The sequence below is a fragment of the Salvia splendens genome, chromosome 2 (assembly GCF_004379255.2).
Source record: "Salvia splendens isolate huo1 chromosome 2, SspV2, whole genome shotgun sequence".
NCBI classification, from domain to species: domain Eukaryota; kingdom Viridiplantae; phylum Streptophyta; class Magnoliopsida; order Lamiales; family Lamiaceae; genus Salvia; species Salvia splendens.
This window is the reverse complement of record NC_056033.1, coordinates 3,417,775-3,436,248: the sequence shown is the minus strand read 5'-3', so window position 1 is coordinate 3,436,248 and position 18,474 is coordinate 3,417,775. Positions and strand designations below refer to the sequence as shown.

The following is an 18,474-nucleotide window of genomic DNA, read 5'->3' as shown; positions in this document are numbered from 1 at the left end:
TAGCGTGTTGGTTTTACACTAAAATAGCAAAAAGTGGGCCAAAGGGCTTGAGAAAGTGGCCGACCGGACGAAGAAGATTGCACATTTTCACTCACACAAACAGAGACAATCACCTTCACTCTCTTCGATTTTCCATTCTAGAATTGTTCTTGGCGCAAATCCTGATTTTCCGAACCTTTACAGACTTCGATTAGGTCTCACTGGCTGAATTTCTGTATTTCATTTTTTTTTCATGATTCGTCTTTTGCCAGAGTAACCACCGTGGCCTCTTCTGCGTGTCCTCTCTCTGCCTTTCCTGCTTTTTTATTCCTCATTGGAGAATCTTTTTACTGTCGTTTTCTCAACTTTGAAACCCAAATTCGTTGCTTTATGCCAGAGTTAGTGTATTTCACTTTAACCTTCTATTTTTTAGTAGGATTGTGGTGAATTGTGATCAGTGTCCTTGTTAATTATTCTCGATTCATTTCAATTTTTTTTGAAATATAGTGAATGGAAAAGGGCTTATTGGATTGAACGTTTGATGTATCTTCTTAGCTACATTTCACCAGCTAATGAATAAGTATTGTTTCTGGTAATTATGGGAACTGTGATGGATCTCTTTTGCTTCTGTTGTGTAATGTTCTTAAATGTCGATTCGATTGTTTTTTTATTTGAAGTGGTAATTCATGTTGTGTTCTGCAGGTGGTTCTCTTTTAATGAATCTGATTTGTTTTTTTTTTCTCATTCATTAGTTAGAAGTTGCAATTCAGTTAATTTTGGGTTAGGTTTGAGAATGGGGGAAATTGGAGTGAATTTATTTTAGTATTTGCAGCCAAGGTTTTCATATTTTAGTGGAATTATCCTTTTTTGACTGGAATTATTGTTCATGTAGTGGGATTGAGTGTAACACCAGCTTGATTCGAGATCTTTATGGATCAGTTCTTTTAATCTGTTTTTTTATTTCTTTCTTGACAGCTTAAATTAAGCATCTTGGGCCATTGTTTGCCGTTTCTGGGAGGAGAAAGAATATAACGAAACCTGCATGCGAGACATATTAGTTTAACCAAAGGTTTGTATTGGGACATACAATCTTGTTTTGTGGGGTGTGATCCGTTGCTACCTTGCTAACTCATCAACGTAGTGTATTAAAAATGTCAACACTATGATAATGAAATGTCAACATAAACTTAAGTTGATATTTTAATACATTGTGTTGACATTAATATTTAAATATCAACAAAGTTGATTAAAATGTCAACACAAATATGTGTTGACATTTTAATGTGATCGCGTTGACATTTTTAATACACTACGTTGATGGGTTAGCAAGTTAGCAATTTAAGAAAAATTAGCATTATAACACACCCCCTTGTTTGATTGTGTATAGAAATTTATGAGTTGGTTAAATTTTCTGTCGTTTGAACTATCTCTTTTTGGTCATGCTTTCTTATGTGGATGTATTCTGTAGGGTAGCAGTCTTTCTGTAAATTTATCTCACATAATCTTAACGATTAGGTTTAGTTGTTTGTTTGTTATCTAGCTTCGGAGGAAGCTGAGAAAAATTATCTGTGAAAAGAATGTCCAATTTTAACTATTGAGTTTACAGCACTTAAATATAGAGTGGCTTAACGTGGCTGGTTTACCTCAACTCAGCAGATCCTTTTTGCAAGGTTTCTCTCTACAATCGTGATGGGAACAATTCACGATAAATCAGATGATGAGTACTCTTACGTAGGAGATAAAGGGGACATTGGTTTCATTGACTTTGATAATTGTCAATCTGTCTGTAGCTACAACCCTGCTGATGAGAGTGAAATTGTCAACATATCTGTCCCGTTTCCTCTCATTGAAGGACGAAAACCTCAGTCTGGAATCGTAGGAGAAACGATGTTTGATTCAGTTACAATAAGAAACACCACTGATGAGTCCTTAGATCTGTGGTCTGTGAAGATTTTTGACTCAAAACCTGAGGATTCATTTAAGATTTCGTTAATGAAGCCTCCAACAGCTGATTCTGATATGGAATACATCCAAGATTATATGGAATTAGTAGCGTTAGACGACAGAGTGATTAGACCAAATCAGGCTTTGACTATTTGGCTATCATGCAAACCGAAGGAAATAGGCGTGCACTCGGCCGCTATACACTTCAGTGTTGGCGACGAGGTGATTGAACGTCTCCTTTTTCTGCTGGCAGAAGATAACATCTCCAAGTCTTTGTCATCTACAAGACAATACCAAAGACCTCAGAGAAAGAACCGTAACATCACCAATCAGCATGCACCTGACGCTGCATATGTTGCAGCACGACGCCCTGCTGGGGCTGGGGGCCGGGGTCGGGGTCGGGGTCGGGGACCAGGTCGTGTGTTCAGATATCATCTGCCCGAGTATCCTATTCCAGCGGAAATCCGTGCCATGTTAAGCAGACATGAGATTCCTGATCCAGTCGTTGAGGGGCTAACAGTAAAGAATTATGGTGCATTCTTCAAGAATCTATTAGCTATGGAGGAGATAAAGTTGGAGGTTTGAAACAATTCATTACACGTCATATTCTTTTCAAACGTGCACCTTCACGTAGTTATGTTCTGATGTTTGTTAGCATAACGGGATTTTGTTTGTGTTTTCAATAAGTTTAGGAAGATATGCAGTCGTATTACATGGAGGATGTCACCATGAAGAGCAAGAGAGGGCAGATGTTGTCTCTTGAGGTCCCAGGATTGGCTGAGAAAAGGCCTTCTCTTGTTAGTGGCGACTTCATATTTGCCGAGCTTGCTTCTGATGGTGAAACATCGAGTCCTCGGTATCAGGCATGCCTCTAAACCGAACATGCCTATTCTTGTTTATGAATATAATCATCTGATGATCCCAACCACCCTAGACATAATGGAGCAATATAGTGCTTCCTTTTTTAAAGTTCGGTGAAGGCTTTCGTGCTCTAAATGATAGCTTCAATCCATATTAAAATGCTTTGTTCCTACTAAATATTCGATAAATTTCTTGCTTATTCGTTTTTTACTCAGTGGGTTTATGCCCCATAAAATTAGCAAAGCTATTTGTGTGCATACTATCCTATCAGTTTATGATACATATTGGCAAGCAATTAAATCTTTCGAGATTTGGTGGTGGAGAATTTTGCACTACTGAGACTAATACTAGTATTCTTGTGAACATCCATCATCATATGCTTTTACAAGAGATTAAACAGTTATATCTTTCTATGCATCCTTATTCAAAGTCATGTTTCCTTTTTCATATAATAGTATCATTTATTCTGTCATAAGCTAATGTAGATTAATGAAAGCATTTCATGAGGTTGTTTTTCTTAAGATGCCAATTCTTTCTCATATCTAATTCACACTGAATTTGTAATTTCTGCTATTTAGCAGAGCTTGTTTATGAGGGGAAATGCCCACCTATTAGGCAATCATGTGGGATCCTAGGACCGAAGCTTTATTTTGTTGGGGTAGTGGTTTGCTATAGTTCTTCCTATCAGAAGGGAATATCTTATGTTATCAATGCACCTTGTTTCCATAGTAAACTAAAGTGAGCTAGATCATGTTCTTTATGGCATCATTTCAATCTCGTTTCCATAATATATCGATTTAGACAATTTTTCCTTCTAGTATAGATACATAGTATCTCTTTCCTCATAGTTATCTAAAATAAAGGAATGGACTCTAAGTCCATAAGCCATAGGTTTAGAATTCATCTGTTTAAAGGAGGAAGTGGAGATAGTTTAGCGTGGCCCAACATTAGTAGAATCCAAGAACTCTTCTGAAGTTTCTTTTGCTATAATATCAATGTTTTCATTCTTTATTTAAATAAAAAGAGTATTTTGTTGTCTCTCTCTTTGAATATTTGGTTGCTTACTGTGCAGGGCTACATCGATCGAGTAGAAGCCGAAGAAATACTGTTGAAATTTGATCTACAATTTCACCGTAGTCACAGAGATGGTAACCTCTACAATGTAGAGTTCAACTATAACCGGACAAATATGCGGCGGTTGTATCAAGCTATTGAAGTTGCTCAATCTTTAGAAAGGAACTTTCTGTTCCCATCTGCAATGTCCAAAGTGAGACTGGGGATATACAAAGAACTAACACCTATATGTTCCGACCTGAATGAGGAGCAAAAGATGGCTGTTAACATGATCGTTGTCCGTAAAGGAGGCCCTCCATATGTCATCCATGGCCCCCCGGGTACGGGCAAAACAAAGACTCTTATTGAAGCTATCCTTCAAATTTACCGTGAAGATAGACATGCCCGTATTCTAGCATGTGCACCTTCAAATAGCGCAGCTGACCATATACTGGATAGGCTGATCAGTGAGGAAGCAGTTCAGGTTCAGGAGCACGAGATCTTTCGGCTTAATGCATACACACGTCCTTTTGATGATGTCAACCCCAGTCACATCAATTTTTGCCATCACGAGGATTTCATCTTTGTGTGTCCTCCGTGCAAAGTCCTGGAGCAGTATAGGATTATTGTATCTACTTACGCGAGTGCCTCGATTCTATATTCTGCAGGCATTCAGAGAGGTCAGTTTTCCTACATTTTCCTAGACGAGGCTGGTCAAGCTTCCGAGCCAGAAGCCATGGTTCCTATATCTCATCTGTACTCAAGAAATACCGTATTGGTTCTCGCGGGAGATCCTATGCAGCTGGGGCCTGTAGTTTTCTCTAGAGAAGCTGAAGAAAATGGACTAGGTACTTCATATCTGGAGAGACTTTTTGAGTGTGAACTCTATCGTAGAGGAGATACTAGTTTTATGACGAAGTTGGTAAGAAACTATCGGACACACGAGGCAATACTGAAACTCCCCTCAGAAATGTTTTATGCCGGAGAATTGATCCCATGTGGGGACAAAAACTCCTCTTCCTGGGAAGGCATAATTCCGGATAATGAGTTTCCTTTACTTTTTATAGGCATTCAAGGCTGTGATGAAAGAGAAGGAAATAATCCATCTTGGTTCAACAGAATTGAAGCAAGCAAGACTGTGGAGATGATTAAAGTTTTGATAGAGGAAAAAGGGCTTAAAGAGGAAGAGATTGGGGTTATTGCACCTTATAGGAAGCAGGTAAGCAAGATAAAAGAAGCTCTAGAATGTCTTGGTAATACGAATGTTAAAGTCGGAAGTGTAGAACAGTTCCAAGGACAAGAAAGGAAAGTTATTATAGTATCTACTGTCCGTTCGACTGTCAAACACAATGAGTTTGACAAGGTTCATTATTTGGGATTTCTTAGCAACCCAAGGAGGTTTAATGTTGCTGTTACGCGAGCCAAATCTTTGATCATAATTATTGGGAATCCTCACATAATTTGCAAGGTATACAGAACTTCTTTTTACATGTCTGACTAAAATTAAGTCGCTATTACTATTCCTAATTGTATCAGAGTCTATCTCTATCAAGGACTCTTATAATGTTGCATATGCTAATACAGTTTAGTTGTTTAAATTTGGCAGGATCCAAACTGGAACAAGCTCTTGTGGTATTGTGTGGAAAATAACTCCTACAAAGGTTGCTTCCTTCCTAAACAAGAGAAAGAGTCTGCACAGGTGGACGAAGTGTACCAGAGTAATTGGGTTGAATATGATCAGCCATCCGGATCTCAATGGGATGAAAATTATCAGCCATCTGGATCTAATTGGGATGAACATGGAGGTGGATGGCAGCAAGAGGAAGACGGTGGTTGGAATCAACCATCTGAGGTTCCTTGTGGTGAAGAAGAAAACATCAATCTCAGGCCATCTGAGGTTCCTTGTGATGAAGAAGAAAACATCAATCTCCAGTCATCTGATGCTCCTCAGGTCGATGAAACCAATATTAAGCCTTTGGATGTTCCTTTTAAGGACTTTCACATAAACAATGATGTACCATGGGAGTAAAGTTCAGCAAAAGAGAGCAAAGGAGTTTCTAGTGACGAAGAAGACCAAGGGTCACACTCTGGAACTTGGCTCATATTTTACTAGAGCTTCACTGGTTTTAAATTAGACATTTATAACCAAGGAACCATGATTTTTGGTGGATCACAAAATATAACTGTTTGTATTTATGTCCTATGGATTAGATTTCAGTGATGCAGGAATGCATTATCACAATTCTTGTCATTTAACATATCATTGATGCATTCTCACAATTCTTGCTATTAATCAGATGTACCATTGACAAGATATCAATTCACATCATCAGTGATCTGTCATCGAAACATCCCACGCAAATTCAAAATACCTCAGCTACCTATTTTTGGAGGGTTGAGAGATGAAAATGCAAAATAAGGAACCTAGCACAGTCCAGCGCAGGCAGCAGATCTTCTGTATAGCCCACGATTGGGCTGATGACCTTGCTTGATTAGGCAATCCATCTGCATGTTGTTCAGTAGAAGGTTGATGGCTTAATTCCTGTGGAGGAGGGCTCTGGGCAGCTGATCATAGATGTTACAAATCCAAAGAGATTCAGAGTGATGTCTTTTAATCAATACTAAACCAGCTTAATGAATCATAACAACTGAGTATTTTAGCTCGAGGAATTTGAAGAAAAAAAAAGCTACAATCAGACTGCATTTGCATCATTTTACCAGTACTGGGAGGCTTTGGTTTGTTGGTGCCTGATAAAATTGAAAATCATCAATTTTAATACATCAAAGAGACACCAAAAAGGTAGCGGAAGTAATAGAATGAAAACTGGCTAGGGAAGGAATGATCTGCATTACCTGTTATGCTGCGAAGAGGAGGCAAGGTAGCTGAATCTGTGACCAATTCATCACAAAGAATATTAGTATAAGCATAGAGTTATCAACAATGCACATTGAATTAGGCTTCAGTTATAAAGAATTTAGCAAATTGCAGAAAGATTGAGTTTTATAAATAGGAAGCGAGTATACATTTTTTTATCTCAGATTAATCAAATTACACCGCACTAAGTGAATTTCAGTTTATCAATAATAGTTTCATCGTTACAGATTCAACATTAAAAAACTCATCATAAAAGGTAGTAATTGGAAAATAAACGCGAAGTGAATGAGATCTAAATCGAACCTGAACAGAGTTTTTGCAGCGAGAAATTAGCAGTGGAATTTTGATCATTCCGCGGGCAGAGGGATGTGAGGGAGAGTAGCTTGCCGGCATTGAGCGGAAATCCGAGAATATTCGGCTGGAGAATGAAGTAGCATAAGCAAATGGCGGAGCCGTTGGAGAAAGCATCGGAGATGTCGTCGCAGCACTCCGGCGGAGGGATTTCGGTGCGGTTGTTGGGGGAAGCGCCGATGAAAGGGAGGCACGAGGAGAAGACGACCAGCTCGTCGGTGCAGGCGGCGGAGGGAAGCATCATCGGCGAATCGCGGGCGTCAACGGCGGAGGTGAGATTTGGGCGGTGAATGAGGAGGATGGAGAGAAGAATGTAGGGTGCGAGATTCATGGCGGTTACCGGTGATGACATGTCAATCTGTTGAATGGGTATGAAAAGTGTGTATATACTATGCTATGCCTTGGCGGGAATTTTTAACTGATTTTGTATTCAGAACTTCCCGAAATACCCTTCTGCGAATGTCGCAAAATTAAGTTGTGTAACTGATCAAAATATGTAAGCTAGACTGTAGAGTGGGGTTTGAAGCTCAGCTACCTTAACTAACTTTGTTACTATTAAGTTAGTTTCTAAATGTATCAACACATATATTTGTTTTATTTTTATCAATTAAAATGTTGCTTTTCTTCCTTCTTTTTTCACATACTCCCTTAGTCTATATATTTGTTGTTTAAGTCTTGAAGGTGTTGAAGCTTAATCATTGCTGAAGCAGAGAGATGTTTTTTTTTTTTGTTATATTTTTTAGGTAAGATGGGAAACTTAGTGTTGCACACTGCATTTTGTGTTTTACTTTGATAAATGAACTCTACTCTTTGATCACATATTTAATTTTATGTTTTATTCTGCATTTCTTTGCCCTGTGAAGGTTCTTTTATAAAACTTTGATACTATATGTAGTGTAAAGAGTTTGTCATGACACATCAAGAAACAAACAATAATAGTATTATTACCACACCACAATCATCAAATATTACAGAGTGCCCAAAAAAGGGAAACAAATAAATATCACAAATCCAATCAAAACTATGTAAAAGAATATTTATCCATCACAGAGACAACATTACACTAGTACTTCAAAGCTATAGCTGCAAGAACTGCCACGAAATGCAAAGGCGAAATCCGGTAAGCTGCAGAAGGTGTCACCCCAGCCCTGCTACCCGATGGCGTTTCGCCTGAAGTGCCTGGAGTTGGTGGAGCTGGAGTCTCCTCACCTCGTGGAGCCAGTGCTTCCGGTGGAGATAACCCTGCAGGTACACCAAATATGATGATGCAAAAAAATAAAATCTTGATTTTTTTTGTGTGTCTAAATATGGACTAATGGAACAAACCTGAAGCAGTAGGAGAAGGGGCTGCATTGGGAGAGAGAGACGGGGAGAAGGCTGCGGGCGCTGGAGCTGGAACCGGAGCACCTTCAGCTGCAGAGAGTTCTTAATCAGCTAAAAAAAAGTAGGAGGTGTTGGACTAATATGATGATGGTGGTGAAATGATCTAACCTTTGCATTGGAGGGGGACGCCGGGCATGTTGCAGGCGCGTGGCAGGGAGATGGCGAGGGTGCGGTTGAGGGGGACGTTGAAGGGGACGCTGCCAGTGACTATTAGGCAGAGGCAGTCCTTGCCACTGCTCATGAGGGACTTGAGGGAGTTGCAGCACTCTGAAGGGGGGCTGCTCCCACTGAGGCTGCTGTTGGTCACGAAGTTCATGCACGGTGTGAACGTCGTGATCATGGAGGGCGTGCACGGGGTGGAGATCTGGGCTGAGGCAGAGGAGAGGAGGAGTGCCGTTACGATGAGTGCTAGGGCTGAGTTCGAGAGCAGGGAGGCCATGTTGTTGTTGCTGTTGTTGAGTTTTGTGGATAATGTGTGGGAATGGTAGTGATTTGGTTGGAGGTTTTAGGATGATGGAATTGGAGTTTGAGACTAGGGAATTTATAGATGGAAGAGTTTGGAGTTGGAAAGCAATTAATATTGGGAGGGAAGGGAGATCTCTCACCTAAAGTGGGATTTGTGGATCAACTACTTATAACTAATTATTTGGGATATACTATGATTAAGATGTCTATCAAATTAGAATAGGTTTCTTGGTCTGTCATGTTTGCCACTTGGCTTCTTTGTCTTTCCTGAACTCCAATGTTTTTATCTTGATATGATGAATAGTGTAATGATTGGATGAAGAGTTCTTTTTCTTAGTACTATTTGTGTTTTTCAATATTGTGCGAGTGGTATATTCACATATGAAGTGAAGGAAGTAAGGGTACGTAAATGTAGAGTTATTTCTTTATTCATTTATTGAGAGCATTAGCAACGGGGCACCCTAAGGCTTGCCCTATGCACTGCCACATAATCTTTTTTATCCTCCTACCCTTCCACCTGCAGTGGGGCGTCCTATGGGACGCCATAAGGGGCGCCCTATAGGTTTTACTATTGTTTAGTTAATTAATTTAAATGTTTTCAAAATATATAATGCAAACTAATTAAAAAACGCAACGATTAAATAAAAACCGGCGAAGACTGCATTGATTAAACAAAAGTTACACGATCCAAGTTGGCTAAAATCTACGAAATTCCCAACTTCCGGCGCAGCTCATCGATCAACCCCCGGAGGTATTCGGCTTTGGCGGGGTCCGTACACTTCTCGAGGGCCTTGTGCGTCTGCAACAACGTCCGCGCCATCGAGGCTGTTGCCAACTCCACATACGCGGCGGCCGTCGGGCTCGGGGTCGGGATCGGGATCGGCGATGGGGTGGCAGCGGTCGAGGATGATGTCGCCGTCGCCTTCCCCTTGTTCTTCGCAGCCTTGACGCCTATGGGACGCCGGGAGGACATCGGTGTGCCAGAACTCTCATCCTCCGCGTACGTCCGGTTGAGGTCCACCGGACGAGTTCCGCTTTCGCTGCTCGTGTAACCACCAGCTTCGGTGGTCTTCGTCATCTTTGTCGCAGAGTTTCGAGAGTGGAATCGTGAAATGAAATGTTACAAATGAAGGTGGGGTAGGGGGTATTTAAACAAAATTTTTGAATTTAGCATTAAAAAAAATAAAAAAACGCGTGCCATCGGGCGCGCCATCGTCCGCGTCGCCCACAATGGCGCCCGATAGCGCGGACGATGGCGCGCCCGATGGCCTATCAAGCGCGCTTCTACCGCGGACGAAGCATAGGGCGTGGGCTTAGGGCGTCGCATCGTCCGGGCACCCACAATGGTGCTCGATGGCGGGCCCGAGGACGATGACACGCATCGGGCGAGCCTTCGAGCGCCCCATATGTGGATGCTCTCAGATGTAGTTGAACGATGTTTAATCACAGTACTATTGTGAAAAAGTACACAAGGCTCGTCTAACTTAATTAATTCAATCAAATTATAGCTAGTGTCCCCAAAACAATTCACAAACACTCTTTTCTATTTGGACACATATATTCTAATATGGCATACATGCATATGAATGAATGAATAAAAATGTTAGAATCTGGTCATCAAGAGAAATGTGCATATTTAATTAGCACCAAAATCAAATAATTAGTGTTGGATTCAATTTTCATGTAGAAGTTGTAAATTTTTAAATCCAACTAAACCCTATGTATATCGAACTTATTTTCAAATAAATTTGGGTTTATAGTTTATGTCTCAAAGAAGATTATATGCATAGAATAAATTGATAAAGAATTCATTAAACAGACAAGTGTGGCATGTATAAAAGTCAACTAAAGACAGGGTTAGGTAATCAACCAGATGATTAATAGTGCTAAATTATTACAAATACATGTACCCTTTTGCATAAGTAGTAGGTTTAACATGTATACAATAAAAATTAACACAAAATTAAGATCAATCTACACAAGTCAATACTAATGTGACACGTTGGCCGAATTTGGCTAAGTAAAGTCCGGCTATTACCTCACATGAACCCTTCTAGTTTACCAAATACCACATTCTAGCAGTTCTTATCACTAGGGAGAATTTAATCCACAACATTTAAAATTGGCAACCTAGGTATATATATAGATCACTAGTTTATGGGAATTCCAATGCAATAATAACAAAAACAAGACATATAATTTGTACACACATACAAGATTTGAGGTTTGAATCCATAAAAAATGGCGCCAAAAACGGTTGCGATCTTCGTTGCACTTGTAGCAATTGCCGTTGTTTCGACAATGGTAAAGGGTCAATCCGACTGCACAAGTGTGATAGTGAGCATGGCGTCGTGCCTCAACTACGTGTCAGGATCGGCCGCCACGCCTTCAGCATCATGCTGCTCCGCCTTGGCTAATGTGGTGAAGACGCAGCCACGGTGCCTATGCACCATAGTCAACAGCGGGGGATCATCATTTGGCGTTAGCATCAATCAAACCCTCACACTTGGTCTCCCTGGCGTGTGCAAGGTGGATACCCCGCCAACTAGCAGATGTAACGGTAAGTAAAGTAGCACTTAGTATATTACTCCATCTGTCCACCAAAAATAGGATTAAAGAATTGGGACACAGATTTTAATAAAAGCAGTTGAAAGTTGAAACATTAATATGCTGTGGATAGTGCTCCTCAAAATGACAAAAATAAACTATTTTTTTTGGACGGGCAAAGTATATTATATTTCTATTTCTAAAATTGTATGTTAGACAATAGTGTGTTTTTTTATTATTATTAATTAATGTAAATGTGAAATTGATTTATAATTCCATAGTTGTTAATGGGCCTGTGGGTTCTCCAGAGAGCGCACCTCCAGAATCTGCTAATGGAGTGCCTGGTTCTCCCTCTGTCACTGGTAAATTATTCTAAATTCCAAATTTTATTATCCATGCTTCTTATTTTTTTAAAAATAATTAATCATATTTATATACTCGACTCGACTCACCGTGATCATGCAGGGTCGAAGACAACTCCTACCGATGGCTCAACCTCAAGCGGAAGCACAATCGACATCAGTCTTGTGACCAAAATCACATTCTTCATCACAGTTGCATATGCTTCATCAGCTCTCAACATCTACTGATTTTAGAGAGAATTAAGAAATCATAATACTCCATATGTTTTATGTGCGTCTTTGTGTGTGTGTGTGTGTATTAAGTATTAATTGCTATTTTATTTTCCTGTAAGAACCATTGATGGTTTGTGTGAGTTTTTTAAAAATGTGACTTTTATAAATTGGTGAGAATGTGTTAGTCGTTTCAGTGTTTGTTGGGAAACTTACAAAGTTGAAAGATTATACTATAGTATGTTTGTGCTATGGAATTTATGTTTCTGAATGGATTTGAGCTTTTCTTTATTTGTCAATTTAATTGAATTTCTTGTTTCTCTACATATCTCTAGTTTGAACAAAAGAATTTAACTACATTGGTAATTTACAAAGTAAAAGGTACAAAAATTGAAAATTATCCAGAAATATTAATGTTGCTCTGGTTCGATGAAAAAAATGTTGTTACTGATGTATCTCAATTCTATAATAACTCATCATCATATTAAGAATATTACTCCCATATAGTACAAAACTGAAATAGAAGAAATATTTATAAGTAAATGGAAAAACACTTTTTCAGAATTAAAATAAAAAACTAACTCATATACGAAAATTAATTGCTTAATAGACCTATATATTTTTAGAATTTAGAATTTGCCAATTTTGTTGCCTCTTTAAGAGTAGCAGTCTTTTTGGTTGATTACTAGCTAATCCATATTTTGATTCATCTCAGTGACAAGGAGTAATAAAATTGATTAAAATTAAAGCGTCAACAACAAAAGAGAAGTTTTCTTATTAGCGAGAGAATGGTTAATTAATAACAATAATAATAGTAGTAAATATTACTTTATAATATGTTAAGAAGCAACAAACTCTGAGTAAAATAAATTAGTCCACATAAATACTAATTTCTCTCTTAAATATATAATTTGATATATCAATGTTTATTTTTTATTATTATTATTAATATTATCATTAACTTTAGAAATTATAGTAGTATAAAAATGAAAGCCGTATCATATATTTTTTCTTTATTTTTAGATAAAAAAAATAAAGACACAACAATCTTCAATTTTTATGTAATTTGCAAAATAACTACAGTAATACAATTTTTTTATGTTTTAAAGACAATAAATATATAAATAAAAACACGGACTTACACGATCGATATAGAAAGAAGTGACAGGATACTAACTTGCTGGTAAATAATTTAATCATGCAACACAAATTCAAAGAGATCACACTGAATAATCAAGTTTGCTCACCCACGTAGCTAACCAATTCCATTTGTCCTAATACTAATTCTAGTCTCCCCACTAATCACATTGAATTGAATATTATAAAAATTAATAAAAAAGGTTAACTAACCCACAGTCACATTAGGGGAGGTTGGTAACCAACACCACCCAACCTTAACACTTTCCTATATAAACCCCATAACCAAATCCAAATTCTCCATCACAAAACACATAAACTTCTCCAACAACATCAAGAAATTTACATCATCCAAAAATGGCACACCAACACACCTCAATGGGCTTCGCCGTGATTCTCGCCACCGCCCTTTTGGCGGGCATGGCTACGGCCCAATCCAGCGACTGCACAAACGTCCTCATCAGCATGTCTCCCTGCCTCAACTACATCTCTGGAAACTCCTCCTCTCCCTCCTCCGGGTGCTGCACACAGCTGCGCACAGTTGTGGGATCCCAGCCGCAGTGTTTGTGTGAGGTTCTCAATGGCGGCGGCTCCAACCTCGGCCTCAACATAAACCAAACTCAGGCTTTGGCCTTACCCGGCGCATGCAACATCGAAACTCCCCCTCTCACCCGATGCAATGGTAAGGAATTTCATCCTAGTCTATCAACATTTTTTCTAGTGAATTCGCACGTGCGCTTAATGTTTTCTTGCTATGGGCAGCTGCCTCCCCTGCTGGCTCTCCTGACTCAGCACCGGATTCTCCCAATACCGGCTCAGGTACGTGCGAAGTTTACCATTAACTATTTAAAATAACACTACTTTTACCCGAATCCATTACTGGTTCTCCTGTCACTAGAACCTCCAGAACCACAAGAATCCTTAGTTAGAATGGGATTCCGACTCTGACTTTCAAAATGTTGTTGGCAGGGGATGGATCTAAGACAGTGCCAAATGGTGATGGTTTCTCTGGAGCAACTTCAAATAAGTTGGGTGTTACAGCTCTGTTTTGCCTTCTCTTCCTAATGTCCATGGCTTGATTTCATCCTAGTTTATATTACTATGATTTAGACTTAAGAATGTTGTATGGCATTTATTGTTTCTGCATTTTTAGTAGTGATTGTTTATTTGATTATGATGCGACCTCTTTATTGGGGTCTCATCTGAATTTGTACCATGGCTGAAGAGACTATTTTGCCAGTTTCTTCTCTTCCTAATAAAAATAATTCATTTTGTTCTATTTAAGTTTTGCAAGATGATATTTAATTGAAAATAAATTATAAACATACAAAATGACCTGAACTGCATCCCAGTAGCATGATAGTTGCTGTTAATCAATAATCTAGTTTTATACAAACTACATCTAAAAACTAACATTAAAAGAAGGAGAAGACATACAAATTAAACAGCATTAGATATCATTTCCAAAATTGTTACCCCTAAACAATACTCATCTACAATATGAAAAACAACTGAGAAACGACAACACGAATAAGCATGGTGAATTTACAAGCTCAACCTCACACCATATCACATTGCTGCTCTGCCTCCACAAGCACAAGGGAAGTTTCCCACATTGAACAAGTTGGTCATAATCTTTGTTGGTTTCTAGTTTCATCTTCTGCATCTGCAATCACAGTATAATTCTCAACCTTAGTCAACGATAATATTACTTCAACCAGAACAATTTACACATCATCCCATCATGAAAGTTATTTTACAGGCCAGATGGCAAATATTCTTGACGACGAGTGAGCACAATATGAAATTCCGACTTATGCAAACGAGTTGATAAGAATCAATAAGCCTCTCGAATGAAATTCTGACATATGCTACTACTTCGACTTGTAGCTAAGAATATAAACCATAAATAAATTAACATGTCAATTCCAGGTCACATAGTCCGTAATGTTGCCCTCATTATGCAACCTACAATTGTTTCCTTTTTCCAACCTCCTGACCCCTAACACCACCAAAATTTAATGGGATTAATTAAGCAGTAACAGCACAGTCAACAGACACTATCTCCTAATTTCACTATTTTCACAATTAAGAAACCACAGAGAAATTAGTATAATCATGCGACAAAATCTTTCTTCTTCAGCATCCCCTAGAGGCTCCACCCGTCAAATTTCTACTTATAAGAAACACATATATGACAGCAATAATACACTAGTAAGTACAGGCTTTAACCCCCTCCATTTTAGCTCATCAACAGCATATATATTTGGTGGCACTGGGTTCCATGTGATGTATAGAGAAATGAAAAAAAGAAAATCAAAAGAATATAACTTACTTTAACGAGATCGAGATCGCATAAATTCTTCAAGTTTATCCCACACCTCCAGAGCTGCAGCTCTGTCCTGATGTCGCTTATTTTTGCTAATCTGGACATAAATTCTTCTTATATCAGAAAATCAGAGATATAACCACACAAAACATATTGTATTAGATTTTGGTTCAAAATATTATTTTCTGCACATATATATGTGTGTACTGTGTATACATATATAATGTATTATACAGCAAGCCATTTACTGATTTAGAATGAGAATCTGAAACTTTTCATTTACATTGAATTTATCAAGAGCTTTTTGATTTTATCAAATAGTCAAATAGTACTAGTTATTAACTACACATACTTATAAGTAAATGGTAAATGTGACCTCTCTCCATATAAAGAACCTAGTTCAACCTATCAAATAAGATTATTTAGAAATATGACTTCAGACCAAGATTCAAAATCAATCCCTCATGAGCTCTCTTCTCATTGTTTCTCTACAGTTGTCTCCCACCCCCAAGCTAAAAAGTACTGCTAATTTGACATTCCAGGATGCATTGGAGGAAATCTGGGTTCTACAAGAAGCCATAAATGGGCCAAATGTTCCAAAACACAGTATACACAGGTATGAGTGGATTCTGTGAATATGGGGTACAATCTAATTTGTACATAGAAGAGTAATAGGTGGTTAAGGTGTGGAAGGGCACTTCATTTGAAATACTCACCGAAATAATCTTGACATTCCACTGCTTCACAACTTTTGCTGATTCCACACTGTCATCCTCAAAGCGCATGAAGAACCCAAGAACTGCAGGAAAAGCATGTCATTTGTTATTTGTAATATTCCCTTCGAAGGACAGCGAAATCACTATCACATTATAATAATGAACTCGCACTTGCATTTGTTATGGTTGAATGACTTCAATTGGTGATAAAATCCAGAATCAGGCATTGCATATCCAAATTAGTTTTAATCATCATACTAGAAAATCTCCAAATGAACCCCACTAGTTTGATGTTTTAAAAAAGATGATGATAAAGATCAGCTTTCTTCTTCTCTATGCAATTTCTTTTCACTCATATTCAGCTAATGTTCCTATATACAAATAAGAAACTCTATGGATACCCTAAGATGGAAATAACATACACAAATTACACAATTCATTGAGAAACTCATTTGACACATGAATTCTACGAATACATGAAACATCTGTCAGACATATCTGTGTAAGAAACCGAACTGTGCTTAACTAAGCATGCCAATGTACAATACACACACTGTAAACAGGATCATCAACTTAAATGCAGCTAATTCCAGCACCAGTTCCCAGCCAAAACTTACTCTTATTAAATATCTCAACGTGGTCCTTAAAAGGCCAGTCTTTGAACTGCCACTCTTTCCCAAGCACAAAAACTGCAACCACACGATCCCAATCATCGCTCTTCAGAGCAGAGGGCTTGTCCCTCACCTCGTAAGCTGTCACCACGCGATCCCTACTGAACTTCTTCTGCACCGTCACACAATCAGGCTTCCCCCCTTTCATCTGCTTCAGCTTCACATCAGTGGGAATAAAAACCCCATCTTCCAAAAACTCCTTCACATTATATATTGTGATCAAAGTCGAAAATGCACTTGGGACCAAAATGATGGGAACCCCTTCCCCAATCTTCCGCATCTTGGTCGCCTCCTCACCAACACCAAATCCTCTACTCTCAATCCGATTCTTCGCCACAATGTTATCCTTCCTCTGCAGCGCCTCCATCCGCTGCCTCTCCTCATCCCTCTTCAGTGCCGAGGTCAGCACGCTGTAGAAATCACGTTTTTTGAAGACCAGCATTGCCTCCTTATCCCTAATTGGCCTCTCCTTCGCCCTAATCAGCTCAATCAAACTAGTCCCGCCGTCCAAACCAACAGCATCGCCCGCCTCGTACTGCAAGCTGCGATCTACGTTGCTGATTTGGGGGTTAATGTTGGGGAAATCGAGGGGGACAATTGAATCGGAGGATTGAACTTTCCCGGTGAGGTAATCGAGGAGCGGCTTCCGATCGGGGAGGGTGACGGCGGGGATGCGGAGGGCGCGGGCGTTCTGGATGTATTCGGTGTGCTTGAGGTGGTGGTTGGTGATGAAGTGGACTAGGGTTTCGAGGGTGTAGCGGCGCGTCTGCTGCACGTGCTTGGAGCGGTAGGCGGTCTCGATGGTGGCGGGGAAGGAGTAGTCGGAGCCGAAGCGGAAATCGTCGTTGACTCGGACGATTCGGTCGAGTGAGTTGCTGATGGTGTATTCACGGAGGAGGGTTAAAGGATCCATCGGAAACGGAGGCCGCGCGGCGGAGGAGCGCTGATATTTTATTTTAAATATTACTAATACTCGTATTCCTTTTTTCACGTAATTCCAATTTTATTGTACAAAGAAATCAAGTTTTTTATTTTCGCCAAAATTGTGGCTTTTATCTGGGCTTAAATTTATGTTAGGTATAGCCCAAAATAAGGCAAATCGGCCCAGAGTTACTAATCTCAGCCCATGATGAAAAATATTAATGGTCTTATCATTATTCAGAAATTTGCAAATATCAATCAAATAGACATACGACTTGAGAAATTGCATTTATGCTATATATCCTGTATTTAAATGAATATCATGAGATCAGATATGTAATCTCTAATATTGACCTACAAACTTAACTACTACTATCATATACCTCCACTATAAAATGTCATAATGCCTTTTCAATTTCTCTCATAAAAAAACAGATTTACATACTCAACAAAAGATAAAAAGATGTCTCGTGCTTTTTCTATCTTGGTGCTCATTGGATTCTTGGTTCTTATTGTTACCCCATCTCTTGCTCGTGATTTAGATGATGATGCATCATTGTTAGATTCAAATTTTAGTGAAGGTTTCGGAGATGATGAGACGTTGAATATTGAATCGCTCAAGCGTCACCGCAAACGCCATCGTCGTGGCCGCCATGCTCCTCCTCCTCAT

At 39.0% G+C, this 18,474-nt stretch overlaps 6 protein-coding genes across 15 annotated transcripts; 3 read left to right on the top strand and 3 right to left on the bottom strand.

Moving 5' to 3' along the window:
- The first annotated feature begins 32 nt into the window (after window positions 1-32).
- On the top strand, window positions 33-6,097 carry LOC121783973 (probable RNA helicase SDE3). 9 transcript variants are annotated; one of them, XM_042182164.1, is made up of 7 exons: window positions 33-377; window positions 487-571; window positions 955-1,048; window positions 1,636-2,502; window positions 2,616-2,786; window positions 3,857-5,305; window positions 5,444-6,097. In XM_042182164.1, exons 4-7 carry the CDS (start codon window positions 1,669-1,671, stop codon window positions 5,864-5,866), a joined length of 2,877 nt encoding a protein of 958 aa, XP_042038098.1. In that variant the 5' UTR covers window positions 33-377; window positions 487-571; window positions 955-1,048; window positions 1,636-1,668; the 3' UTR covers window positions 5,867-6,097. The 9 variants fall into 9 exon arrangements, with proteins under 9 accessions (XP_042038098.1, XP_042038123.1, XP_042038130.1 ...); XM_042182189.1 differs by having other exon boundaries at window positions 1,633-2,502; XM_042182196.1 differs by lacking the exon at window positions 487-571 and having other exon boundaries at window positions 33-252.
- An 81-nt stretch (window positions 6,098-6,178) lies between these two features.
- Window positions 6,179-7,394, bottom strand: LOC121784034 (non-specific lipid transfer protein GPI-anchored 25-like). Its single transcript, XM_042182219.1, has 4 exons — window positions 7,016-7,394; window positions 6,691-6,726; window positions 6,556-6,585; window positions 6,179-6,402 (listed from the first exon to the last, which is right to left on the bottom strand). Exons 1-4 carry the CDS (start codon window positions 7,392-7,394, stop codon window positions 6,215-6,217), a joined length of 633 nt encoding a protein of 210 aa, XP_042038153.1. The 3' UTR covers window positions 6,179-6,214.
- A 590-nt stretch (window positions 7,395-7,984) lies between these two features.
- LOC121771010 (non-specific lipid transfer protein GPI-anchored 20-like) lies at window positions 7,985-8,952 on the bottom strand. The gene is made up of 3 exons (XM_042167810.1): window positions 8,555-8,952; window positions 8,390-8,476; window positions 7,985-8,305 (listed from the first exon to the last, which is right to left on the bottom strand). Exons 1-3 carry the CDS (start codon window positions 8,883-8,885, stop codon window positions 8,127-8,129), a joined length of 597 nt encoding a protein of 198 aa, XP_042023744.1. The 5' UTR covers window positions 8,886-8,952; the 3' UTR covers window positions 7,985-8,126.
- A 2,178-nt stretch (window positions 8,953-11,130) lies between these two features.
- LOC121772081 (non-specific lipid transfer protein GPI-anchored 5-like) lies at window positions 11,131-12,232 on the top strand. 2 transcript variants are annotated; one of them, XM_042169051.1, is made up of 3 exons: window positions 11,131-11,471; window positions 11,767-11,820; window positions 11,924-12,232. In XM_042169051.1, the coding sequence occupies exons 1-3, from the start codon at window positions 11,153-11,155 to the stop codon at window positions 12,046-12,048; spliced, it is 498 nt and encodes a 165-aa protein (XP_042024985.1). In that variant the 5' UTR covers window positions 11,131-11,152; the 3' UTR covers window positions 12,049-12,232. The 2 variants fall into 2 exon arrangements, with proteins under 2 accessions (XP_042024985.1, XP_042024974.1); XM_042169040.1 differs by having other exon boundaries at window positions 11,740-11,820.
- Window positions 12,233-13,463: 1,231 nt separating this feature from the next.
- Window positions 13,464-14,446, top strand: LOC121783962 (non-specific lipid transfer protein GPI-anchored 5-like). Its single transcript, XM_042182150.1, has 3 exons — window positions 13,464-13,849; window positions 13,930-13,986; window positions 14,137-14,446. The coding sequence occupies exons 1-3, from the start codon at window positions 13,525-13,527 to the stop codon at window positions 14,244-14,246; spliced, it is 492 nt and encodes a 163-aa protein (XP_042038084.1). The 5' UTR covers window positions 13,464-13,524; the 3' UTR covers window positions 14,247-14,446.
- A 155-nt stretch (window positions 14,447-14,601) lies between these two features.
- Window positions 14,602-17,864, bottom strand: LOC121783951 (protein CDC73 homolog). The gene is made up of 4 exons (XM_042182139.1): window positions 16,830-17,864; window positions 16,213-16,295; window positions 15,503-15,593; window positions 14,602-14,833 (listed from the first exon to the last, which is right to left on the bottom strand). Exons 1-3 carry the CDS (start codon window positions 17,794-17,796, stop codon window positions 15,504-15,506), a joined length of 1,140 nt encoding a protein of 379 aa, XP_042038073.1. The 5' UTR covers window positions 17,797-17,864; the 3' UTR covers window positions 14,602-14,833; window position 15,503.
- Window positions 17,865-18,474: the final 610 nt, after the last annotated feature.